The sequence below is a fragment of the Myotis daubentonii genome, chromosome 5 (assembly GCF_963259705.1).
Source record: "Myotis daubentonii chromosome 5, mMyoDau2.1, whole genome shotgun sequence".
NCBI lineage: Eukaryota > Metazoa > Chordata > Mammalia > Chiroptera > Vespertilionidae > Myotis > Myotis daubentonii.
The window spans coordinates 35,452,144-35,479,628 of NC_081844.1; the positions used below are offsets into that span (position 1 = coordinate 35,452,144).

Here is a 27,485-nt window from a genome sequence, read left to right on the forward strand (position 1 = left end):
GGGGGGAGGAGGAGAGGAGGATATATATGCTGGTGTGGTTGAGACGGCGGAACCGAGCCTCACATCCGAGGGAGCCGGGCTGCTGACAGCTCTCAGGTAGGCAATGCATGCGCACCCCAGCCCGAGCCACAAGCCAGGGCGCTGGGAGCCTTGGGGGAAAGCCCTCCTTTGTCCAGGGTGGATGCTGCTGTCCCCCGGCGAGATGATTTCTTCATTCGCTTTATTTTCAATGCTCGGATGGAGGGGGTGGGGGGGAGCCTTGAGGTTTTTATCCTAAACACAGATGCTGAAGAAAGAGCCGAACTTAGAGATGAGGAAAAGTTTTGATTTAGCAGACGTGGCCCCTACTTTGTCGTTCCTATCTGTCGAGGAAAGGGGACTGTGGAAGTGAGGTTACAGGAGGGGCAGGCTTGCGGGGGGGGGGGGGGGCTGGCTTTCAGGGCAGCCCTGGGAAGCCCCCCCATCCCGAGTGATTTCTCTGTGCAGCTGACTTCCTTTCTTCCCTTCCCTCACAGTGTGTTCAGGCTGGTGGGTTTGGATTTGGGGTTTCAGCCCTGAGGGAACCCTTCTCCCATATGCACTGAATAGGAATTGTGAGTAATGACGTGGGAAGTCGGAGCTTTGTGCGGACCCGTAGTACACGGCTGGTCGCGCTCGCTCTGTGTGAATTCCACGTCGATTTCTGCCGGGATGACCTTGGTCTCCCGGACCCTGAGTCCTTCTGGGGTCTCTTCTCTTTCTTTGCCTCTTTCTCCTCCTGCCCATCTCCCACCACAGGTCTCTGCCGGGCGGGTCTTGTGGGAGAGGATGTGCAGAAGTCACCCAAACTCTGCTCACTCTGTGCCTCCTTTTCTTTCTCCTTCTCTCTTTGTGCGTCTCTCTCCCTGCGTGTCTCTCCCCTCCCTCCATCACCCATCCTCTCCTCCCCCCTCTCCTTCTGAACATGGGCAAGTTCTGGGGGGATTTCAAGTCAGGCAGGATGCTTTGGGAAATGGTCTATTTAAAGCAAGCTGCTGTGGACTTGCATACCCCGATCCTGGGCTTAAACATCTGTGTTTCGCTTCCTCGAGCAGCCCATAATTGCCCCAATTATAACCCATAACGTTGTTCCCGAGACTAACAAAAGACGAGCTGTGCGTGGCATTCGCCATCGAGCCGACACCAGAGTTCTCCACACGGAGGGGGAAAGGAGGCGCCTGGCTCCTTATCAAAGCCTCCCCACGAGCCCGCGGCTCTGTCCCCCGCCTGCGGGCGGCTGCGCGCACTCCTTCCCCGCGTGTGGAAAGGGTGGCAGGGAGACATGCTGTGCGTGCGCTTCCACGGATGCTGCGATACCTTTCACAGAAAAGGGACCGGTGATCCTGTGTGCTTGCCGGGTCTTCTGCAGGGTAGGGTCCCCGGAATGCCCGTCCCTAACCTCCACCTTGGTCAAAGCAGCTTCCACTGGCCCGCGTGCTGCCCGTCGAGGGCGCCGGGGTGCAGCCTGGGGTCGTTTTGGGGGTGCAGCTCTGTCCGAGGGGCAGCAGCCCGGGCTTTATCAGCTGGAGGCTGAGGGTACTCTGGTCCCCAGGGAGGGGAATTTGCATTGTCAATGAAGGGAGTAATTGCAAGATGAGGCTCAAACCCGTGCTCGCTGGAGCCTGTAACAGGAGCTGTCACGAAGCTATTCTGTATTCCATCAATCAGATATTTATCTTCTCCACTCCACCAGGCAGGGGAGGTGCGCGGGGCCTCGGCCGGATTCAGCAGAGGTGATGATAACAGCCGTGTACATTTGTACAGTGATTTCCATCAACACGTTCACACCCATTATCCCCGGCAACAGCCCTGGGAGATGCTGTCATTATCTCCGTGGTGCAGGGGGAAACTGAAGCTGAGAGGTTAAACCATTTGTGCAGGACGCGGCAGACAGAGGGCTGAGCTCGGCCCTCCTAGGTCCAGCGCATCTCCCGCTTCGCTTCGGGCCAGGGGCGCTTACAGACCAATGGCGACGGGGTGGGGCAGCACCGACACAGGGAAACAGTTAGCAGACAATGCCAGGCCAGCTGTAATTAAGTCCTAAACTGCGAGGTCCAGACAGAAGTGTTGGAGGGATTCCCGGGAAGGAGTGTTTGACCCGGCGACTGCAGGGATGCGAGCAAGGCAGCGAAGGATGTGAATGGGTCTGTCTAGGGATTTGGAGAGAAAGGCGGCAGCCAGGACAAAGGCACAAAGGAAGGGCAAAGGAACGACATTTATTGAAACCTACTATGCACCAGGCAGTGACTTAAACACACTTATTGTGCCCGGCCGGTGTGGCTCAGTGGTGGAGTGTCAACCTAGGAACGAGGAGGTCACTGTTCAATTCCCAGTCAGGGCACATGCCCGGGTTGCAGGCTCGATCCCCAGGTTGGTGTGTGTAGGAGGCAGCTGATCAATGATTCTCTCTCATCATTGATGTTTCTCTCTCCCTCTCCCTTCCTTTCTGAAATCAATAGAAGTATATTTTATGAATAAATAAATAAACATGCTTATTTTGTGCTAAGACACACATGGACGCACATAAACACATGGACACACACACACACACACACACACACACACGATAGGGATGTGAGCCTTAGGGTGAGAGCTCCACCCTTCTATCAGCGTGGTTCAGTGAACGTCACTAGAGCCCAACAGCTCCCAAAGCCAGAGAAGGAACCTTTGAAACCGACCAGCTCTGGACCTGGGCGGGGCTGCTCATCAGGTATCCTAGGGAGGGGAGGGCCCCTCTCCTGAATCATCATGACGACAGCCGCACTGGCTTGAATTACTGGGAACTAACTCATTCGGCAAACTGGGTTTCCTAAACACTTTTATTTAAATGCCTATAGGTGCCCCCACGATCTGGCATGAAGGGTTCCTGCTAACCACAAACTAGCTGTGAGACCTGGGGCACACCAACTTGGGGGCCAGGCCGCTGTTCTGGGCATCTCCCTAGATAAGCCACGATCACAATGGGTCTTGGCTTTCCATGATCCTGGGCTTTTTCCAACACTGGCAGTGGCCGCAGCGGCCGCAGCATTGCAGAAACACAGTATCTCGCCCGCTCTGAGGGCCTGGCTTGGCAGGTGAAGGGGAGAGATGGCCTCCCAGGAGTCCCGGGTCTCGGTGACAATGTCACTGAGTCACCACCCAGCCGGGGCTCTGCCGCCCCACCAGAGCTCAGAGCCCACCTCCCCGCTTCGCACAGGGCCCTGTGCTCTCCCCACCCCCCACTCTGCACTCATCCAGCCGAGAAATGCGTGTGGTGTTCCCGGCGGGAGCCTCCCAGTGCCCGCAAAACAGACCCGCCAGCTTTCCCAGACCCCACAGTCAATGTCGCCAGATGTGAGCAGTGCCCGGCACTCCGCTGGGCTTCAGGACACGAAGGCCTTCTTTTTTATGGTGCTATCTTTCATCATTTGCACTTATAATGCATGTGAATAAATAAATTGGGAAAGCATGCTCAAAACCTGATTGCTGGTGGCATAAAGTTAAAGAAGCTTGAAGATTATTGATCTAGAACCATTGCTCTTTTGCTTACCTCTGTTTTCTAATCTACTTTAAAATAACATTGAGTGATTTCAGTATAAAAGTAAATATACTTTGCCCTAGCTGGTTTGGCTCAGTGGATAGAGCGTTGGCCTGCGGACTAAAGGGTCCCAGGTTTGATTCTGGTCAAGGGCACATGCCCAGGTTGTGGGCTCGATCCCTGGTGGGGGACATGCAAGAGGCAGCCAATCAATGATTCTCTCTCATCATTGATGTTTCTCTCTCTCTCTCTCTCTCTCTCTCTCTCTCTCTCTCTCCCTCTCCCTCTCTGAAATTAATAAAAATATACTTCTTTTTAAAAAAAATAAATATACTTTTACATTTTTATTTTAATTATTTCGACAGTATGTGTGGAACTGTGGGCCAGACTCAGGAAGATCAATGTTAAGAGTGATAGCTGCTCAGTGATGTAGCAGCCCTGATGGAGACGGTGCCTGGTGACCCCTCCAGACCCTCCCCTGAGCCCCAGGCTGGGCTGCCTAGAAGCTGCTTTCTCATGAAGCCCTTAATGTCTTCCTTCTATATCCTTCCTTCTTGCTCCCCCTCAGCGAGAGAGCACAAATATCTGCCCACTTAGAAAATCAAAAATATTAACCATCTAATCCAACTGTCTCTTTTAGAGAAGGGGAAACTGAGGCCCAGAGAAAGGGTCTTGCTCAAGATCCCACTGTTATTGACAGAGTCAGCGCTTGAACCCAGGACTCTGGTTTCCACACACAGGGCTCCTGCCCGGTCCTGGCTCACCAGCACAGGGCGCACTTGGTCTGCGTAGGGTGGGGGACTCGCTTTGCCCTCCATCTCCTCTCTGCCCATCCCCTCTTCCCACGTGGGGATTTTAGAGCAGAAAAGGGACCATTTTGAACGTAAGCGTATCAGTCAGAGGAGGAAAAGAAACGAAAGGGCCTCCCTCGGCAATAGCCGGTGAACATCGGCGTGTGGGCGGCCCGTCTGCAATGGGTCATAGAAATGGGGCGTGTGGGAGACAAACCCCTGCGCTGGTGGGCAATGAGCAATTCCTCTGTGAACTGGGCAGAAGCAACAACAAAGAGGGGGAGCCCAGAGTTCAGGGCAAAGGGAGGTGCTCAGCATGAATTCAGCTCCACGAAGGCAGAGAGATGGCCACAGAGATCACGAGAGGACTGGTGAGAGCATGCGCTTGGGAACCCGGTGGTCTTATTCCTCCTCCTCAAGCCTCGGTCTTCTCAATGGTACAATGGGGACAATGGCCCTCACCCCATGGCACCGATGCTTATAAGCTACTAGCACAGGGTCTGGCACACAGTATTCTGAATATAATTATAATGTGATTACTATCCTATAGTATAAAGAGGTAATATGCAAATTGACCCTCATGTCCTCACTAGATGGCTGCCTACGACCAAGCCAGCGGGGGGGGGGGGGGGGGGGGGTTAGTGAGGGACGACCAAATGACTGAACAAGCAGGCTGCATGGGGCGACCAGGCTGGCAGGGGGGGCAGTTAGGGGTGACCAGGACATCAGAGGGGGGCAGTTGGGGGCAATGAGGCCGGCAGGGGGGGCAGTTAGGGGTGACCAGGACATCAGAGGGGGGCAGTTGGGGGCAATGAGGCCGGCAGTGGGGGGGAGTTGGGAGCGATTAGGCTGGCACACAGAGGCAGTAAGGAGCGACCAGGCAGACAGGCAGGTGAGCGATTAGGAGCCAGCAGTCCAGGATTGTGAGAGGGATGTCTGACTGCCAGGATCGGGCCTAAACTGGCAGTCAGACATCCTCCAAGGGGTCCTGGATTGGAGAGGGTGCAGGCTGGGCTGAGGTACACCCTCCCCCCCTGCACAAATTTCGTGCACCGGGCCTCTAGTTAAATATATAAATAGAGACCACCCAATAAGATTCCACCAGAATTTGCCAACCTTTCCAAAGCAGAACCAGCGTGTGGACACTGTGGCTTCCCAGAGCCCACCATTTAGTGTCAAAACACCGGAGTTTAAATCCTGGATCTGCCATTATATAAACTAGATGCTCTTAGGCAAGTTGCTTAACCTCTATCAACCTATGTTCATCTCAAAAAGGGAGGTAATGTTCACCCTAGCTCATAGGGCTGCATATGAATATTAAAATCTTCTGTAACCTGCAGAAAAGCTACCTACCCGTGAGGCTGATGAGGAGGATGGGGACGTATATGCTTCCAGCAGGAAAACTGCCCCTCTTCCCTTTTCCTCTAAAAGCACCCAAATTACAGCCTTGCTCATAGGTCATAACACAAGACTTAATTCACTTTTATCTTCGGCTAAAGCTTCATACATAATTCTCCAAACAGATAAGCAACTAATTATATTGTCCTTGGAAGCAAGATTACATGCAAATAGATTAAGTCTAAAACACAGGGGTATTTTATCTTCATAAACAGTGAAGCACAATTAAATTTATGAGGTGTCATTACCGAGCTGAATGGTGATTAAACATTTCTTTATTCAATATGAGATGTCCAGATCTCTAGCTATAATAGTATCACCACGTGGAAGTGTAGTCTGGGCTTGGTTTACTGAGTGAAATACTAGCCAAGTAAAATTCAAACATAATTAGGGAACATTTTTTGCTGATGGTTACTATTGTCCAATAAAACAAGAACAAATATAAAAACCTGTTGTCACCCCTCTTTTGCAGAAGACCGAAACCCTCAGCGGAGAAAAAACTTGCCCAAAGTCACAGTTACAAAGGGTAAAGATTAAACATAAATATCACTCATGAATTAACTAATTACATGCCTTCATTCAATTGTCATTAACCTATTTACAGAGCTACACACAAAAAAAGCACAAACCTTCTTAAGAATGAAAAGCTTCTATGAATTTTCAATAAAGTTCAAAATCTAACTTAACCTAGAATACACTTATACTAGGTGTTGTGAGAAGTACCAAAAAGTACAAAACGTCGCCCCTTTTCTAAGGATAATTACATATATTTTGAGTTTTTGCGTGTATCAATCTCATTTAAATATCACAAACCACCTGGGAGATAGGATTGTGCTCATTCTCATTTTAAGGATTTGCTTTTGAATGAACAGCACTGAGTATGGATGATTTTTAAATAATAAGTGGAGTCACTTGCCTGGGTTGCGGGCTCAGTCCCCCAGTGTGGGGCGTGCAGGAGGCAGCTGATCAACGATTCTCTCTCATCAACTGATATTTCTATCTCTCTTTCTCTCCCTCTCCCTTCCTCTCTGAAATCAATAAAAAAAATATTTTTTAAGTGAGGGGTGGGACACAGAGGGGGATTAGGGAGGTGGGACGAGCAGGGAGGGCCAGGCTAAGGCCACGTAGATTTCACAAGGTTACTCAAGCGCCAAACTACAGAAGGCCCACCTTGTACACGCAGGAAGGCTACCACGCGGCACACATGCTACATGTCCCCGGAGCTCATCTTCTTTCTGCCCCTCACCCTGACGCCCATTTACCCAGCATTGGAGGTAACACATATCAGTCAAGCCATCAGACAGTTCCTGGATGGGCAAGTTGTCGCAGTTAATGCTGTTTTTTGAAAAACCTCAGCTGGAGAGCATTTTATTAACATCTGTCACAACTCATCAGCTCAGCCCATGCAGACGTGTATTGCAGTTTTGTATTAAGAACGAAAGGAAGCAGTCAGTCCCTTTTCTCCCAGCCTCCCTTTCTTTGGTGGCATACAGGTGCTGCCATCATGTGGCCGCAGAGAGCACAGCCATGCCATTCTGGACAGAGTCCACAAAAATATCTCCCGATTAGAAAGACGGAAATTTAGTAGAATAAGAAACGTAAAGGCAATTCTCGAATTAAACAAAGACCTATGAACGCAGCCCTTAGTTTAATATATTGGCTTCGGCGGTGGCTATGTAGAACTCAAGAGACTCTTGAGTTTTGAAAGCTCTTCAAAAGAACCTGTAAGTGGTGATGGGCTTTCATAGCTTGTCTACCAACACCTACGTGACCCATACAAACTTTGCATATAGCACTATCCCAGCCCTGCCTCGTGGCCATGTGTAACCAGTCCACCAGCAAAACGTGCATGGGCTTCTCAGCTCAGGGTGGCATGCTGCATCGCCCTGGAGCGAAACTGGCTCCCACTCCTCAATCTGAACAAGTAGCTAATAGACACTGTCAGTGACACAGCTGCAGAAGTGGCCCCTGGGCCGTCAGCACCCTGGGCCCCCAATGAGGCAGGTTTCTAGGCAACCCCAACTCTACCTTTGCTAAGGAGAAGGAAGAGGGCTCCTGAGACACTCTATTGCAGGGGTCCTCAAACTTTTTAAACAGGGGGCCAGTTCACTGTCCCTCAGACCGTTGGAGGGCCGGACTATAGTTAAAAAAAAAAAACTATGAACAAATTCCTATGCACACTGCACATATCTTATTTTGAAGTAAAAAAACAAAACGGGGAACAACTACAATATTTGTATTTGCATGTGGCCCGTGGGCCGTAGTTTGAGGACCCCTGTTCTACTGTCATTTGTCAGGCTTTTTTGAGCACCTCCTAAGTCCCTGACCCTGAGTGCTGGAAACAGAGAACCCTGGAATATGACCCTTGCCCTTCAGGAAGTCACGGGTCAGGGGGAGAAATACACACAGATGCCCAAGCTCACAGGAGAATGTGGTAAGTGCCCTGCGAGAGACGAGGAGAGCATTATCGAGGGAAGGCTGTGTGCTGAGCCCTTTGTTTTCTAGGCTTTTATATAGTATGTATGTGCCAGGTGCTATGTTAACTGCTTACAAACATTAACCCGTTAGTTGTCATGTGAGACAGATGCTATGTTGTCCCATTGTTACGGTCTGCAGCCATGAGCTGATGGGAACATGCCGGTCATAACCACGCTGCGACATAGGGCCCCTGAGGTTCCCTCGCTTCCCACTGTGATGTGCTGCATCTCGATGCTACAGAAGCAGAGATGCACGTAGCTGAGACCAGGGGGTGGAGGTGGCTTCCCAAAGGGGATGACTCTGAAGCTGAGTATGAAGTATGAGTTGGAGACATGTGTTCTGGGAAGAGAAAGTGCCAAGACACAAAGCCATTAAGTACCCGATAGAGTCGGGAATTACAGGTGACTCACCAGGACGATAGAGGAGACGCAGGGTGAGTAACAGGAGTCGTGCTAAGTCCCAGCGGGAGTTAGAGAATTATCTTAAGTGCAAAGTCGTTGGATTTGAAGATGGTTTGGTGGGAGGTCAGGTCATTAGGCAGACAACTTAGGAGGCTACCACAATAACCAAGGCAACGAATCCCAACTAAGGTACGCACCCTCAGGATAGAGAAGGAAAACTGCATTGGACATGTATTCATTGGTACAGATGAGTGTGCTCCTTGTTCACTAATCCAGGGCATCCCCCCCCCCACCTGCAGGGTAAAGTTCAAACCCTTTAGGCTAACAAAGAAGACCCTATTCTATCAGACGGAGCTTGTCTCTCAGCAGGTGCTTCCCCATGTGGGCAGGTGGCCCCATGCACAGCCTGTTCACCGTCCCCTCACAGGCTGTGTGCACGGCTCCTCTCTGCCTGTGAAAACACTGTTTCCTGTGCCCCTCAGATGCCCTCTTCTTTGGCAAACCTACTCATCATTCAAAACCCCTCTCAGATGTCAACTCTTTGACTTAGCCATTGATTGAGCATCTTTCAGTTGACATCCTCTTGGTATGAGATGTGTGGGTGATACACAAGAGGAGTTGGGGTGGTCCCCCAATGTGGCTTCAACTCCAGGATCCCTCCTCCTGTTGACTCGCTCCATTTCACATCCATACCCTACACTAGTGTGTGTATGAGTCACCTGAGAACACAGGTCCAGATTCAGTGGTTCTGGGGTGGGGCCTGAAATTTTGTGTTTCTAACAAGATCCCAGGTGACCTTGGTCCTGCTGGTCTGCAGACTGACTGCATTTGTACATAGTCTCAGTGTCGTCTGATGAAAAAGCAATAAAGGCAATTGTTTTTGTTTTTCTGCACTGAACTCTTTATTAAGGTAGAATTTATACACAGTGAAGTGCACAGAATTGAATTTAAATTCAATGAGTTTTGGCAAATGTATACACCCCCGTGGCCTACACCTCAATCAAGAACACTCGCAACATTTCCAGAAAGTCCGCTTGTTCCCCTTTCCATTGAATCCTCCAAGTGAAGATGGTTCTATAGGGACCCAGTGTGATTCAGTTCAAGGAAATAGCTTTCTGATTCAGGAGGCTTCATCACAGGATCAATTCAAAGAGGAAAAGGGAAAACGGAACATCTTTCAGGCAATCCTACATAAAGAATATAAACTTCTGATCTGACAATGCTTGAAGCTATTACCTTATAATAATTTATTTGTTCATTTTTTATTGATATGGTTTTTATTGAGTTTGAGAGAGAGAGAGAGAGAGAGAGAGAGAAGCAGGGAGAGGAATAGAGAGATAGAAACATCAATGAGAAACATCATCGATAGGCTGCCTCCTGCCTGCCCCCACTGGGGATCGAGCCCACAATCCAGGTTTGTGCCCTGAGGGAATCGAACCAGTGACCTCTTGGTTCCTTGGTCAAAGCTCCACCACTGAGCCACACCAGACAGGCTATTTGTTCTTTTTTAAAAAAAATAAATAACTCCACGTGCCTGACCCTGTGCTTTGCATGGGATAGCAAGGTGAACGAACATGTTGGCCCTGTGCTCAGGGTGTTAACTCACCGCTAGCAGGAGAAACCGACAGGGAACCTGCAGCCTCCTGAGAGAGCGAATTCTGGGATGTAGGGCACTCCTGGCCGAGGCGAGGAAGGCTGGGGGGCGTGAGATGAAGTACATGAGTCACTCGTGAATCTCATATTTTACACATCACACTCTTGCACAACACTTCACAAAACGTCCCTTACCGTTTCTCATCTTACCTTCGCTTCAGCCCTGTGACAAGGCAGGTACGGCTACCATCATGCACCACAGAACGACAGGAATGCGGTGTGAGAAATGCCTCATTCAGCGATGTCATGGTTGTGTGAACACATAGAGTGCACTCACACAAACCTAGATGGTATATAGCCCACTACACACCCAGGCTCTGTGGTACAGCCTACTGCTCCTAGACTATAAGCCTGTACAGTATGTCACTGTACAACACATGAGATTAAATCAAACTTAGGAGAAAATGATGCAACCATGAGATGCGGTGAACACAAAATGTGCGAGGCTGCTCCTGGGTAGCACGGCATACGGTTCTACAGCAAACTTATTTTTACAAGTAGAAAGAGCACACTCCACAATAATGATGAAAAGTATTATACAGTAAATACATGAATCTGTAACATAGTCGTTTATTATCATTATCAGTATTATGTACCGTACATAATTGGACATGCTGCTCTTTTATATGACTGGCAGCTCAGGTTTGTTTAGGCCAGCAGGAATAACATAGGGTGTACTGTGACATTACCATGGCTACCATGTCGCTAGGTGATGGGAATTTTTCAGCGCCATTATCATCCTATAGACCACCGTCATATCTGCGGTCCGTTGTTGACCGGACGTCATTATGTGGCACATGACTATCTCCCCCTTGTAAAGCTATGAACACTGAGGCTGGGAGAGGTTGTCTCAAGGTCACACACTCAGTTGCAAAGTGAGGCCTTCAGCTCCCTGAAAGTGCCCGTGGGTGTTGAGGCCAGCTGGGTGGCAGGACTCTCCCGGGAGCCCTGGCGCTGGCCCCTGCATAAGCATCTGGCCTGGCCGACAGGAGCAGACCCCTGTGCCCGTGACGACCCCCCGCCTCCTGGGAGGTGGACCTCAGCCGGCACTGTCCCTTCTGAAGAGTGTCCTTCCTGCATCCCCTGTGGGAGGGTCTCCACCGGAGGCTGTTCTAATTGCCGCCCACCCTCCCCTGTGTTTCAGCATCTTGCCTCCCGCTCCTGCACCATGAAAACCCTGCTTTGTGACCTCCTGCTGCTCAGCCTCTTCTCCAGCGTGTCCAGCAGCTGTCAGCAGGACTGTCTGACCTGCAGAGAGACGCTCCGCCCAGCTCTCGACAGCTTCGACCTCGAGGTAGGCTGTCTCCTCCTCCCCAGCTCCTCCGGAGCTGACCCTGAAGGAGAAACTGAGGCCTCGCCCCGGGGTCACGTGACTTGCCCCGTGTCACGTGGTTGTAGGGGAACAGAAACAGATGTGAGCATCTTCCCAGGGCAAACCCAAATGCATACATCTGTAACATATTTATGTTCACTTTACCACATTCAAATAAAGGCCTGCCCACACTGACATTTTGTTCCATCATTAAAATAGTGCATGCTCATGTTAGAGAGATGGGCAAATTAGAGAAGTTTTAAAAAAGAGAATTGAAATCACATTTAATCCCACCAGTCAGAGAAAGAATCCTAGTGTTTTCTCTTGCCATATTATACCAGGATAATTTTCCCGAGTTACTAAACATTATTTCTCTCTGTGAATACAGTAGAACTTAAGCATCCCCTCCCCCCGCCCTGAGTTAAACATGCTTGCTGACCTCCATTGTTAATATAACAGATAATTCTACAAATAATCACCTAAAATGCTCTATTTTAAATTTTGCATTTGAAGTGCAAATCTGACATAAAATTTCTTTTTATTAAATAAGCTGCTTTCTCCTTTGCCTTTTTTATTGTTGTTGTTAATCCTCACCCGAGGATATTTTTCCCATTGATTTTTAGAGAGAGTGGAGGGTGGTACGGGGGGGGGGGAGGGAGAAAGAGAGAGAGAAACACTGATGTGAGAGAGACACTTTGATTGATTGCCCCTCGCACGAACCCCAACCAGTGCTGGTGAGGAACCTGCAACCCAGGTATGTGGCCTTGACTAGGAATAGAACCCATAGCCCTTCAGTGTGATGGCCGACGCTCTAACTACTGAGCAATATGGACCAAGGCTCCACTGCTTTTGTTTTTACCTAAATAGTTATTCCTCTCCTATTAAATCCAATGTAATTCCATTATCTTTTATTCTTTGTAGTTAAATAAACTCCTTTCAAAAGATGCCATGTTTCAAACTCCTCGACCTTTAAAACAACCAAAAGTAGCTATGTCCCTTAGGGCGAGTGTACAAACATAGAAACCACGTATTCGAGCTGGGCCAAGGCACCAGCGGTGAGCAGACACGGCCCAACAGGCCTAAATGCCAAGCTCTTCCCACCCTGTGGTTCTCAAGCCTGTTTTCTGAGCAGTAATAACTACTGCATCACGAAAAGTATTACCCAATAACCCTTTCGAAGTGTATCCGCCCCTCTCATTCATCCGTCATGGTTTTTCTGACTGGGACAAGGGATCCAAAGGTGAGCAGATGGATGGGCCTTGCAACCAGTGGGAGAAGAACCCACAGTCCCTCCGAGAGAGAATAATTACTGGTGCTGGGGAAACACAGAGCCGTGGGCCCCAACCTAGCCTAGAGCGGCAGAGAGGGCCTGTGGAGGAACTGAATCTCTAAGGAGACCTAAAGATGAGTGGGAGAGAGCCCAGCCAGCATGGTTCAGTGGCTGGGCATCGACCGATGCACCAGAAGGTCACGGTTCGATTCCCGGTCAGGACACACGCCCAGGTTGCGGGCTCGATCCCCAGTGCGGGGCGTGCAGGAGGCATGATCAATGATTCTCTCTCATCACGGATGTTTCTCTCCCTCTCCCTTCCTCTCTGAAATCAATAAAAATGTGTTTTTTTTTAAAAAGATGAGTGGGAGTGAAGAGGCAGGGAGTGGGACCCAAATAGTAAAGGGAGGCATGGGGGCAAGTGGGGAGGGTGGAGGAGGGGGGCATTTGCAAATCCTATATGAGGGAGGGGCGTGGCCTTTAAGGAACTGAGAAAAGCTGAGTTTGTCGAGAGCAGTGGTCGGCAAACTGCGGCTCAGCAAACCGTGGCTCACGAGCCACATGCGGCTCTTTGGCCCCTTCAGTGTGGCTCTTCCACAAAATACCGACTTCTGCGCATGGGCCACAAAGTTTCAATCGCACTGTACATGCGCGCCTGCATGTGGTATTTTGTGGAAGAGCCACAATGAAGGGGCTAAAGAGCTGCATGTGGCTCACGAGCCGTGGTTTGCCGACCATGGGTCTAGAGCACAGAAGGCCCTCATGTATTTTCTGTGCAGCCCACAGAGGTTTAAAAGTTCATCCAAAATCTCTTTCCCTTGGTCTTAGTAAACAGAGTAGACAACTAGTTTGCATGTAAACCAGTGAAGGAGTTGATGAAGCAATAATCTCATAATTGCCACACTGCTAGGGTTCTCTGCTTGCAGCCTAGACCAGACTGAAGGTTATGCACAATTCCTGAATCACTAGCTTTAAGTGCAACCCTTTATTTCCCACTCAGAAAAGCACTAGGACTCAAAAGATATTTGTACAACCATGTCCACAGCAGCATTATTCACAGTCTCCAAAAGGTGGAAACCAACCAAGTGTCCATCAACAATGAACAGATCGAGAAAATGTGTATGCACAGACAATGGAATATTACTCTGCCTTAAAAAAGACATTCTGACACGTGTGACAACGTGGATGAAACTTGAAGACCTTATGCTAAGTTTCAGAGCATGCTAAGAAAAGAGCCAGACACAAAAGGACAGGTCCACCCAAGGCCACGGTGTCCAAGGGGGTGGGAAGGCACATCAGTGTTTCACAAGCAGGTGTGACATTTTTTATAAGGAGATCGTGTAATTTGTGAATGATTTTCACAGGACAAAAGGACAAATACTGTATGATTCTACTTATAGTAGTCAGTGGTCAAATTCATGGAAACAAAAAGTAGAAAGGTGATTGCTGGGGCCTGGAGGAATGGGGAGTAGGGGTTTGATGGGCATGGAGTTTCACGTTGGGAAGATAGAAAAGTCCTAGAGATGGATGGTGGTGACAATGGCACAACATTGAGAGTGTACTTAATACCACTGAGAGTACACTTAAAAATGGTTAAAATGGTAAAGTTGGTGTTATGTGTATTTTATAATAAAAGAAAGTATTTGGAACTTAACTGTAAGGATAACCCTGAGTCTGCTCTAATGTATTTTTGTTGTTGAAGTATTATAGATGTCCTTTTTTTCCCCATTGACCTCCTCAATCTTGCCCCCACCCCTCTCAGGCCTTCACCACACTATTATCTGTGTCCATGAGCTATGCATATCCTATATAATAAAACCCTAATATGCAAATCGACCAAACAGAGGAATGACCAGTTGCTATGACATGTACTGACCACTAGGGGGCAGACGCTCAATGCAGGACCTGCCCCCTGGTGGTCAGTGCACTCCCATAGGGGGAGCACTGCTCAGCCAGAAGCTGGGCTCACGGCTGGTAAGCACAGCAGAAGTGGCGGGAGTGGGCCTAAGCTAGCAGTTGGACATCCCCCCTAGAGGTCCTGGACTGTGAGAGGGCACAGGTCAAGCTGAGGGACCACCCCCCACCCCCACCCAGTGCATGAATGTCATGCACCAGTCCTCTAGTATGCATATAAATTCCCTGGTTAATCTCCCCCCACCTATCCACCCCTGCCTTCCCTCTGAGATTCGTCAGTCTGTTCCACATTTCTATGTCTCTGGATCTATTCTGTTCATTGGTTTATTTTGTTCATCAGATCCCACATATCAGTGAGATCATGTGATACTTGACTTTCTCTGACTGCCTTATTTCACTTAACATAATACTCTCCAGGTCCCTCCATGCTGTCTCAAAGGGTAAGAGATCCTTCTTTTTTACAGCTGCATAGCATTCCATCGTATAAATGTACCACAGCTTTTTTTTATCTAATGTCTTTTTTACAAGGAAAATCATTCACAGATTACATGACCTCCTTGTAAAAAAATGTCACACCTGATTGTGAAACACTGGTGTGCCTTCCCACCCCCTTGGACACCATGACCTTGGGTTGACCTGTACAAGAAGACAGTGACCAGCAAGTACACATTCTCTCCAATCTCCTTACCGCCACCTCAGGATCAGCCTTCATTCTCCCCACCTGCCTCCCATCTGTGCTCCTTCACTTCCGCCTTCTGCCTTCCATGGTACCACTGATGTCCCTACTGAACGTTCCTTTTAACCCTCTCCCGCCTGCTCTTTCATTTCCTTTGCTGTCATTGTTCTAAAAGATTGCGACTTTGTCCCCCCTTTGCCGCTGTGTCACACTCAGCTGCTCTCAGGGTCAGCAGCAGCTCCTAAGCACCCAACCCCAGGCCGACAGACAGGCTCCCCCCTTGATGAGCTTACCTGGCACTCTTCCCTGCTTGGGACTGTTGTTTCTCTGCCTCCGCTGGGCTCCTGTTCCTCTCCTCACCCCCTAAGCGTAGTGACTGCAGAGATTCCCTGCTTCTCGCCTCCATGTACTCGCTCCCTCTGAGATGCCATCCCCCCACCCCAATCCAGGCCTCCAGCTCTCCCCAGGCCCCAGGGAACTCCCCAAGGTACACCCCACACCTGGTCTCTGCTGGGCTCCAATCACGTCCCACACTTCCCGGAAATCCCGCCTCCTTTCGTGGCTGGCCCAGAACTCCAAGAACTTGCCCTCCCAACTTGCACGCGCCTCTCCCTCCTCTTGTACTTCCAAACCCTGGTTAAGTCTCATCTCTCCTGAGGACGCTTTGCTGCTTCTCCACCTGCTCCCAGAAGAGCCAGCCCCGCCCTCCTCGGTGCTCTGACAGCTCCTTGTGTCTGTCTCTCACCATAAGCTGTGAGCTTCCTCTGCTGATGGTCCTGGGCCTTCCCACACGCGGCCCAGTGTGCGGTGTGGCAGAGTCACTTCTTCCAAACAAGTTAGAACATGGCCGGTTCCAGCCTTACCGTGAGGGGTAAACCCTTCGCAGGGCCTGCTGACCCCCAGAGGAACTGGCTGCCGGGGTGTTTGGTTTCTAGTTTGTATTTATTTTTAACATTTTTTTTTCTTCTAAGTTTTATGAAATGTCTAGAATATAGGCAACTACATCTCGTTTTCAAATCTGGCAGCTCCTGAGTATGTCCACTCTGTGAATAATGGGGCGGAGGGACTCAGCTCTCTCAGCAAGGGTCATTCCCCAGCCCCGCCGCCACGTTCTGAGCTATCCCCGGAACCTTTTGGACCCCTGGCTTTATCAGGAATTCCTTTACTTCTCACTCCAAGTCCATGGTCCAAGTACGGCTGGCTTTTTCTCAGGCTGTCATTTTGGTCCGTCAATGACTCCCATACAAAACCCAGTGCCATGTCCTGGGTTGTGAATGGTGCTTTGCCATATCAGCTCAAGGAGAAAAAACGGCATGTTTTAGAGACAAGGAAGAAGGTAATTTATTTAAAACTTCCTAAAACTCTAACAAAAGAAGCTGCCTTCTTTTCGTGCTTCCCATCTTCGTTACGTGAAAGCCCTTAGTAGTTGATTTGTCGTCAGGTTACCAGAAAGGGGGCCTGGCCCTGAGCGGGTCTGCCTAGGGCCGCCCAGTAGTGTATGGGTTCTTGACTTCCTGAAGGAAAAATTTCACAGCAGGAGTCCAGGTGATGTTTAGAGGACTTTTGATAAAGCTGGGGACAGGGAGACAGGAGGGGCTGGGGAAATGACCATAGGCTGGTCTGCTTTGTCTCACTCAGAAGTCAGAGAAAAGGGGGCCTTAGGGACAGGTTCAGGGGGTTTGCCCAGGGTGAGCTGCCACTGCCCACTGCTGCCCTGGTTGCAAGCCTCCTGGGGTCCCTTAGAGCAGCGGTTCTCAACCTGTGGGTCGCCAACCTGTGGGTCGAATGACCCTTTCACTGGGGTCGCCTAAGACCATCAGAAAACACATATATAACTACATATTGTTTTTGTGATGAATCACTATGCTTTAATTATGTTCAATTGGTAACAATGAAAATACATCCTGCAGATCAGATATTTACATTACGATTCATAGCAGTAGCAACATTACAGTTATGAAGTGGCAACGAAAACAATTTTATGGTTGGGGGTCACCACAACATGAGGAACTGTATGAAAGGGTCGCGGCGTTAGGAAGGTTGAGAACCACTGCCTTAGAGTTTAGGAGATGCACGCCTGTGGGGAAGAAGTGCGTGAGAGGCGTGGCTTGCTCCTGGGAGGGAAGAGTTGGACCTGTGTTTTGAGGGTTTTTAAAGGCTGAGTGTTAAGGGGAAGTTTTAGGGGAGGGCCTCAGTAAAACATTCATCAGCTGTATGCTGATGTACCAAAATGAGGTTTATTGTCTTCATCTGTCCTTGGGGGTGGTTGGCAAATGGCACTCATTGGATTTCAGTTATCTGTCTTCCCAGAGCAGGTGATTTAACCTATTTAGCCTCTGGTTGGGGAGAAGTGCAAACCATGTACTCTTAAGTGCCCCTGGCTTAGGGAAGACAGCATTTACTAGGTGGCTACAAACTGCTGTTGAACTGTCTGTCTCCCTGTTTTGCTTACGCTGGCTTACCAGGAGTCTCTCATAAGCTTTCCTTTTGCACTGTTCATTGCTGGCCTACTGGAGTCAGCCCTCAGGTATTCCAGCAGAACCTCCTAAAGCACTGGTTCTCAACCTTGGCTGCACATTAGAATCACCTGGGAATCTTTTTAAAATCCTGATTTCTGGGCCTCCTCCTCCGGAAATTCTGTTTCTTTGTTATGGGGTGGGGCCACAACATTAGTAACAAAGAAACAGAATTTCCGGAGGACGGGGCCCAGAAATCAGGATTTTAAAAAGATTCCCAAGTGATTCTAATGTGCAGCCAAGGTTGAGAACCACTGTCCTAAAGCAAACAGCCCCCAGAGGTCTCTTGGTCAGAAGTGGTTTGATTCTTTAATGGCGAGAGTCTGACACCCTGAAGGAGCTGCTTCTTTTCCTTCTAATGGGCTCCGGAGCCTGTTCCCTAGTCTGTGATCCCAGACATCCTAACGGCCCTGTGCTCAGTTTCCCACAAGCCCAGCTTTGCAGATCCATTTGGCATCTATCTGAGACTCTCCAGATGCTCACCCGCACTCTGGCTTAATATAGCCATGCCCTCCGTGTGGGCTGGGACAATGTGTCCAGCTCGCTTAATAGGCTATTAACACATCTCTGGAAAGAGGCTGGTGGCTCCCTCAGACCAGACGGTTCGGCATTAAGCGCCGATGCCCATCTGGTGCTACAAATGCTGCTGTGAATTTGGATTCCTCACATTTGCCCAAAACCTTCTCCGAAATCACGAGTTCAGATGATCTCGCGAGCACCTAATTCGTCTAACAGTATGACGCGTCTTCGCACGGGGCTATGCATCTGGTTCGATCATAGAATTTCATTTTCTCTGATTGACACACAATCTCGTTACCATCTGGGCCTAGAGACCCCAGGGACTTGCAGAAGATCTCATAGCCTTTAGATTTAACAACGTCCACCTGTTCCTGTAACCTGAAGGTATAGAACAGTTCAACAAGCATTTGGGGCTACTATTCTAGGCGGATTGGGCCAGGTGTCCAAAATTCTACACTCCTCTTGGCTTTCCACGTGCTGCCCCCCCCCCCCCATGTTTTCCTGCTTTCCTCTTGACTCTGCAAAATCTGGTTTCTCAGACTCGCCACTGAGGACAGGTTAGGCTAGATAATTATTTGTTGCGGGGGAGGGGCTGCCCTGTGCATTGTAGAGAGTTTAGCAGCACCCCTGGACTCTACCCACAGATAGCAATAGTGTCGTCCCCACCCCCACCCCCCTCCCACCGTGTGACAGCCCAAAATATCTCCAGACATTGCCAAATGTTCCTGGGGCGGGGGAAGGGAGGCAAAATCTCCTCCAGGGGAGACCCACTGCTGTAGAGTAATTTCCCAAGAGCATTATGGTCTGAAAGAACGTGTTACAAATTAGATTCTACCCAGTTTTCTTCCAAGATGTCCTGAGGTGGGAGTCCAGACGTTTGTGATCTTGTTCTGGAGATACTGTTTTCTCACAGTGTCATTTTTGGACATGTTACTGAATCTTACTGTCACATGTGAACATGGACTACCTCGGGGGTTTCCAAACCTGGGCAAATGTCAGAATTACCTGAGCTTTGTAAAAATAAACTCAAGCCCAGGTTCTATTCTTCGGGGAGTTAACTGGCTTTTGAAATTCCGTGTGCTTTTTTAAGTTCTGTCGATGATTTAGACTCACACCCAGGGGTGGGGTCCATTGGGCCAGGTACAGCTGGAGGTTCCTCCTGAGACAGCTTTCTAAGCAATGCTGCGCTGAGCTGGGCCCGCTTCCCAGTGTGTCCATGAGGTGACTTCAGCTGCACACTCCTTCCTTTCTCCTGTTTACTCTCTCCACTTTTCAGGCTCACAAGGGACTCCACTTTGTATCCCAGGTGTTAGATACCCAAATCCTTACAGACTCTCCCTACAGCACAGCTGGCAGCCCGGTGAAGAGGTCCCTAGTCTGGAGTCGATGGATGACGGTCCATGGATCGGCTTTAGATCTATGAGCCTTCTATAACTGCATGCAAACTTGACATGAGTGTGCACTTTTTAATATATGTTTATTGATTTCAGAGAGAAATGGAGAGGGAGAGATAGAAACATCAATGATGAGAGAGAATCATTCATTGGCTGCCTCCTGCACACCCCCCTCCCCCACTGGGGTTCGAGCCTGCAACCCAGGCATGTGCCCTGACCGGGAATCAAACTGTGACCTCCTGGCTCGTAAGTCGACACTCAACCACTGAGCCACGCCGGCCGGGCATGAGCGTGCATTTTATATGATGAAAGGGTGGGTCCAGGCTTTCATCAGAATCTCAAAAGCATCCATGACCCAAAAAAGGGTTAGGAACCTGATCTCATGGGACAGGCAAGTAATCAGGGAAACAAAGAGTTGTGACAGAGCAACAAATACTGTATCAGAAGCGTGCAGGAAATGCCGGGGGCATTTGAGTTCTGGCTGAGATCAGCTGCAACTCCTGGCCTTCCAGTGACTCTCTTTCTTGTCTTTTCTTAAAAAAAAAAAATATATAGGTTTTTGTTTGTGTTTTTTTTTTTTCATGTTTAGTTAAACATGAAGTGGCTTCTTGATTCATTCAGCTCAGGGCAACAAACCTCTAGTGCAGCGGTTCTCAACCTGTGGGTCATGACCCCTTTGGGGGTCAAACGACCCTTTCACAGGGGTCGCCTAAATACATCCTGCATATCAGATATTTACATTACAATTCATAACAGTAGCAAAATTAGAGTGATGAAGTAGCAACGAAAATAATTTTATGGTTGGGGGTCACCACAACATGAGGAACTGTATTAAAGGGTCGTGGCATTAGGAAGGTTGAGAACCACTGCTAGTGAAGCCCTGCTATTTGCTGGGGGGGGGGGGGGGGCGGGAGGTTCCTGTAAAGGACGTAAACATGAGTGAGAGATGGTCCCTAACCTGCCATATTCTGCCTTGTAAGGTGTTACAATAATATTAAACAGTCACATTTCCACAAGAGCCATACAAAGTTCCGTGGGAGCACAGAGGTAGGAGGTGACCATTCTGGCCAGGGAGCCAGAAGAAGGTGTCCTAGGGGACAGGAGCCTGGCTGACCCCAAAGCGGGGTGGAAGGAGATCATCCCATCAAAGGGAACAGATTGAGAACAGGTGTGGTGGAGGCTTGCGCATGTTCGAGGCCCTGGGGAAAGCCCCCTATGCCTGAAGGGGCAGGAGAGGCGAGGAGGAATCAAAACTAAGACTGGAAGGTGGGCTAGGACTAGATGGTGAAGGAGCTTGAATGCTCAGCTCGGAGTTTGAAGTTATGTTTATGGACAAAGACAAAACACTGGACAGTTATGGGCAGGTAATGATGTGATTTGATCTATTCTTCAAGAAGACTATTCTGCCAAGGATAGAAAATGGATCCGAGCAGGCAAAATCCTAGATGGAGAGCTCAAGGAGGAAGCCACTGCACCCTAAGAGGTCCTTGGGAAGAAGGCGCGGGAAGGAGGGCAAACTTATATACTGGTTGGAGGTGCAATGAGGTTTGTGAGAAGGGAGACACTGAAGATATGCCCTGAGTCAACTAGGACAGTGGTCGGCAAACTGCGGCTCAGCAAACTGCAGCTCACGAGCCACATGCGGCTCTTTGGCCCCTGGAGTGTAGCTCTTCCACAAAATACCGACTTCTGCGCATGGGCCACGAAGTTTCAATCGCACTGTACGTGCGCGCCCGCACGTGGTATTTTGTGGTATTTTGTGGAAGAGCCACACTCAAGGGGCCAAAGAGCCGCATGTGGCTCGCGAGCTGCAGTTTGCCAACCACAGAACTAGGGAATAAGGTGCCATTCAGAGAAACACCAACAGACTGATAGACCGAGCAGTGACCAAAGGAGGTGAGGGTCAGGATCGGCAAAACCTTGCAGGAGAAGTAGGATTGAAGAGGCTTTTAGGATTTAGCCTGAGGGGTGTGGGATCTAAGCTGCCTGCACATCTCATTCCTTGGTTAGACATCGGCTCGTAAATCTCACCCACAGAGGCATCCGTGACCCTCTGAACAGCTGAGTGAGTATTTTTGCTCCCCAGGTCGGGACTATAGGACACGCACAGGCCAGCTGAATTGTATCTGATGGTCCCTCTTCCCCATCAGTATTCTGATGTCCCGCCCCTGCCCAGAGCAGTAGCTCTTCGTGCTCTACAAGCCAGGCAAGAGCTCCAAGGTTTGATGAAAGACTGCAGCTTCCTGCTGATCATGATGGCAAGGTCAGGGTCAAGTGGGATTTTCATCTGGCTAAGGCCAGAAACACAGAGAGGACAATTGGGGGTGATGCCAAAACAGCAAATTAGAAGAAAAGTTGGAGACAGAGGCTTCTCAGAGATCCAGTCAGAGACAGAAATGTAGAAGACTAGGGCGAAGGCCGGGACCCGTCAGGACAACGTCATGGTTAGGCCGCTGATTCCAATGAGAAGCGGGAGATGCCTGGAGAGGCAGAGCCACAGCAGAAGCTTCCAGGAGCCTGGCGGGTCTACTGGGCTGTACCTGACGATCCTTCTTCCCTACCTGGAACCGGATTGCCCAACCTGCCTACACCCCGAAGAGCCTTGACCTTCATCTTCTATAAATGAAGCACCGATAGTGATGAATAGTGTGTGGGGGCGGGGGTGTGTGTGAAAAATTAATACCAGGATTGATCTTTTCCTGGTGACCCTAAAATAACCATGCAGATTTAACTACATGCTTTGGCATCCTCAATTTCCTAAGCCAGTCTGACCTCCAAGTCTGATAAAAGAACAAAATAAAAGTCTTCTTTATGGGTGACCCTCATGAGCTGTGTTTGACTCCAAACACCCAACTAAGTCTATAACAGGGTACAGTTGAGTGCATGTGTTCTGTGTTAACTTGCTGTGTCACCTGGGATAAGTAAATGTCACATCTCTGAGCCCCAAGTTTCTTCATCCGCGAAATGATGGAGCTGGGCCAGGGAGTTTTCTGTCTCTTTTCAACTTTGAAATTCGATGAACCTAAACAATTACATGTAGAACAGTTGCACAGTACTTAAGAAAGAAATGCTGCCCTGACCGGTTTGGCTCAGTGGATAGAGCGTCGGCCTGCGAACTCAAAGGTCCCAGGTTCGATTCCGGTCAAGGGCATGTACCTTGGTTGAGGCCACATCCCCAGTTGGGGGTGTGCAGGAGGCAGCTGATCGGTGTTTCTCTCTCATCGATGTTTCTAGCTCTCTATCCCTCTCCCTTCCTCCCTGTAAAAAATCAATAAAATATATTTTTTTCAAAAAGAAAGAAATGCTTTGAAGTACTTGCATTGGTACAGGTATAGAAGATGAAGGGACTTTATCCCCTCATTGCCTTGGATTAATAGCTATCCCTCTGTCCTTCTCCCTTCCTCCCACCTCTGTCTTTGCAGGTGTGCATCCTCGAGTGTGAAGGGAAGGTCTTGCCCAGCCCTCTCTGGACCCCATGCACCAAGATCATTGCCAGGGGCCCCTGGCAGCTCAGCCCTGCTGACCCAGAGCACTTGGCAGCTGCTCTTTACCAGCCAGGAGCCTCCGAGATGCATCTGAAGCGAATGCCCCGTGTCAGGAGCCTTGTTGAAACACAGAAAGAGACAGAGCCTGGCACGGATGAGGCTGGAGGGGAGCAGAAGCAGCTGCAGAAGAGGTTTGGGGGCTTCACTGGGGCCCGGAAGTCGGCCCGGAAGTTGGCCAACCAGAAGCGGTTCAGTGAGTTCATGAGGCAGTACCTGGTCCTGAGCCTGCAGTCCAGCCAGCGCCGGCGCACCCTGAACCGGAATGGTAATGTGTAGCCGGAAGGGGAGCCCCTCCCAGCTGCACCGTCCACTTCAACCCATGAGTGAGTTGGGCAGGAATGAGCTGGGGGCAAGAAGAAACCTCATATACCCGTCTTAGCGCATTAGCCCCCAAGCACACACCCCCACACCCAAAGGTGTTCACCCCCCTGCTTCCTGCCCACCCTTTTTTTTCAGGAGCAAAGATTTTTTTTTTTTAGGATTGCTTCTTAAGGTTGACCACTGCCATTGAGAGACTAGTTACCATGGGGATAATAGTAGTAGGTTAAGATAACTAATTTCTCTATAACTCTCCAGGAGCTTAGTTACTATGGGGACAGATAAGGGGACCAATTCTCCTATTCGGTTGCCACGGCAACCATTCAGCTCACCTTTTCTCAGAGACTTTATCTCTAAGAACCAGTAGCTAGACCTGCCCTTAGCCGTTAGCAAAGAGTCTTATTTCTGTGGCTGTGATATTGCTATTTCACCTTCAAAAACAGCTTAGCTATCCCCCTTGTCTCCCTGTATATCTCTAGACGACTGGATTCCACGGAAGCCGTGAAACTTTCCCAGTCTCCCAGTGTAGGAGTTGTTGTTAGGGCCAGGAGCTACGCTTTCTGCTCTTCTTTCTTCCACTTGCCGTGTGTCCATCCTACCACCTGGTGGGCTGGCCAGATGGACTCACTCCTTGTGGTTGATGGCATCGTCGCTGAGCTTTGAGAAGCTGGCCAAACTGACCCAGTCGCTTTTAGAGTCGGGACTAAGGGATCATCTTTCCTCACTTTTTCCTTCTTCCCAGGGCCATTTTCGGTTTGTTTTGGTTTGTGTGCCTGCCCTTATTCCTTCCTCCCTTCTGGTCTGTTCTTACCCCGATGACCATGCTTCTACATGTACCTATAATACATATCAGATAATAAACATTACATGTACCTATAATACATATCAGGTAATAAACATTACATGTACCTATAATACATATCAGATAATAAACATTACATGTACCTATAATACATATCAGATAATAAACATCAGAGACCCTGATCTATTGCCTCATTACCAATTCAACTTTCCCCATCCCATCTACTATCTATAATGTTGAATGGCACAGAGAGCTAGCACAATGGAATTTCCTGAAAATCTAAGAAAACCCATCAAGCCTATGTGCCTTAATTCACATATGGGCATAATATTATCTGCAGGGGCCAGCTGGCGTGGCTCAGTGGTTGAGCATTGACCTATGAGCCAGGATGTCACAGTTTGATTCCTGGTCAGGCCATATGCCCTGGTTGTGGCTCAATCCCCAGGGCGGGGCGTGCAGGAGGCAGCCAATTAGTGATTCTTTCTCATCACTGATGTTTCTCTCTCTCTCCCCCTCTCCTTTCCTCTCTGAAATAAATAAAAAACATATATTTATTTTTAAAAAGATGATCTGCAGAGCCTCGCACCTCTTCTTAAATAGTCTGGAAACTTGCCCTGACAGAACGAGCTAATCAGTTGGTCAAAAACATTTCCAAAACATGATCCTCGTGGGGCTTTTCCCTCCGAGGCAACAACAACAAAAAAAATGCCTGCATGTGGGTTTTAGTTTGTGTCCCATACCGCAAAGGTAGCCAGATTGTTCATCATCCTTCTTCAAAGCATATTAATACATGTTCATCTCCGGCACTCACACCTCAGCAGGGAGGCAGCCCACGTGGCTCTTTGCAGGTAGGCCAGCTTGTCTGCAAGAGGTCCCTGGCCAAACATGGGCATGTGCCTTCGGGTGTGAGAGGCCGCTGTGTTTATTTTAGCAGAATGAATAATCTGCGAAGGCCCTGGATGAACCTGCGCTGTTTTTGAAGCCATACTCTCGGGTCCTGAACAAGCATTCTATTTCTTCCTAAGCCATATCTGCACAGTGCTTAACAATAAATACATCTTTCAGAAGTAGCACGGGTTGAATTCTCTCAAATCGTAGACATTCTTCTATAAAGTGGCTCTTAGGGAACTGAAACTTCTGTCTGATTCTGAAGTACAATCATTTTCTTTACCGAAAGACAGTTTAAAATCAGGAGTCAATTTATTTTTTCCACATTTGCAGGAATCAATGTATTTAAAAAAAAAACCACACACACTATTTGAGCTCCTATTCAGGCCATTGGTTTTTCTCATTTTCTATTAAGCTTCCAACTGAGCGGCACTGAGACAAAACTGGTGACTAGCTTCTGTCTGCTGCTCTGCTCACGATGTAAACTTCCTGATGGAAACGCTAGACATCCACCGGCTCATTTGGGTTCTGTCGATGGCTCGCTCTCTCCTTCTAGAGCCACCTCTCTATTTCTTTTCCACACATTCATGGTTGCTGAGTTCCAAGATGGATGTGTGTTTACGAGCTTGCCTTTATTCCCTTACACCCTAACCAGCCCTTCCCTCGCCTGAGATTTCTCCAGCTTGGGGGATTCCAGTTGCCAGTGCTAAGCTATGCTTCTGTGACACCCAGTGCCAATCTGTTCTGATAAGGTTGGAGGAAGCGGGCCTGTCTCACACTGGAATGGGCTAAGGAACCCTGATCAGAAAGTGTAGCAATGTGTTAGGAAGGAGGGACATTGCGTGCAGGACCTAGGAGAATGATGAGAAGGCCACACCTGGTCCGGGGATCTTCCGTCCCTTCCCTGTCCCTGTACCGTCGGAGCCTTGACCCTCATAGGCAGTGGAGAGTGAGCACATTCATTCATGATGAGGAATTAGTGAAATCAGGCGGAAAGAGCACTTGCAATGTAAGACAACCACACGTGAGGGTGGAATTCAAGAAATAAATGACTCTACATGGACTCCACATACCAGGGATAAGAGAACGGTCTCCAGGCCGGGCACCTACCCTGTGCCTTTCAAATACCAGCCCACAGGCCTCTCCTTTATGCTGCTAGTCGTGCCAATAGACTATAGTGTGATGGTCTGCTATATAATAGGTCTGTAGGTATCATATATATTAGAGCCAGGGAAAGCAGGTGTAAAGGAGTTGCTGCTCGAGGGACTGTTTGGTTGGTTGGTAGCTTTTCTCTGCCTCCTTTCCATCGCTCAGTCACTAGGGTGTATAGGATTGAAGGGTCAGTAGAACTGTCTGGTTTGTCATGATAATCATTTCTGTCTCCCCAGGTGTCCGGGTGATCCCCAAAACAGCATGTCGCCAGGCCCAGACCTGCCGGCTGGGCATCCGGATTCCTCCCTTCCCGCGGCACTGAGCCGGCCTTCGCCTCCAGGTCTCCCCGCGCGCCCCCCCCCCCCCTTCTCCAGGGCGCAGCGCCTCCCCGTCTGGCTGTCTTCCCTTCCCCCTCCCCCGCCCCGCCCACAGCATGTTTCATGACAACCCAGTCGCTACATCAGAGTGTATTTTTGTAATTCCTCCAGCTGACATGTAAATGGTCCCGTCTTTCCTTCTCACCCACCTCCTCCCTCTTCTAGGGGTGGGTTGATGGAACAGGACATCAAGCCTGGGGTTTTGACTTGTCACTGCCATCACTTGTTTGTAAAAGAGCTGTTCTTTTTGACGGATTGTTTTAAACAGATTATTTCTCCATTAAACTTCTACTGAGCAAATGATCGATAGATTGGCCGGCTGTTTTTAAGTGACGTCGCCGAGAAGCGCAGACTCCAAGCGCACCGTCAGAGCTGCCTCTCTCGGGAGGCAGAGGCAACAAGTATGTGGCTCTGCTTTATGTCAAGTATGACAGGCAAGAGACGCGAGCACAGACCCGCGACTGTGCTGTGTCCCACATGCAGCGGGGCGGATGGACGGGCGGGACAGAGGGGCCTAGGTTCTCAGAAACTCCCTGCGCACGGCAA

The 27,485-nt window shown here is 49.3% G+C and overlaps 1 protein-coding gene across 2 annotated transcripts; it reads left to right on the forward strand.

Annotated features, from left to right (window-relative positions):
* Window positions 1-27,239, forward strand: PNOC (prepronociceptin). 2 transcript variants are annotated; one of them, XM_059695273.1, is made up of 4 exons: window positions 1-96; window positions 11,401-11,550; window positions 23,280-23,725; window positions 26,799-27,239. In XM_059695273.1, the coding sequence occupies exons 2-3, from the start codon at window positions 11,425-11,427 to the stop codon at window positions 23,676-23,678; spliced, it is 525 nt and encodes a 174-aa protein (XP_059551256.1). In that variant the 5' UTR covers window positions 1-96; window positions 11,401-11,424; the 3' UTR covers window positions 23,679-23,725; window positions 26,799-27,239. The 2 variants fall into 2 exon arrangements, with proteins under 2 accessions (XP_059551256.1, XP_059551255.1); XM_059695272.1 differs by having other exon boundaries at window positions 23,280-23,667.
* The last annotated feature ends 246 nt before the right edge of the window (window positions 27,240-27,485 follow it).

Excerpts from the sequence above, each read along its gene's own strand:
- PNOC (XM_059695272.1), top strand. The coding sequence starts at position 11,425 with ATGAAAACCCTGCTTTGTGACCTCCTGCTGCTCAGCCTCTTCTCCAGC. Across the intron at positions 11,551-23,279 it reads TCGACAGCTTCGACCTCGAG|GTGTGCATCCTCGAGTGTGA; the intron begins GTAGGCTGTCTC and ends CTGTCTTTGCAG. Across the intron at positions 23,668-26,798 it reads GCGCACCCTGAACCGGAATG|GTGTCCGGGTGATCCCCAAA; the intron begins GTAATGTGTAGC and ends CTGTCTCCCCAG.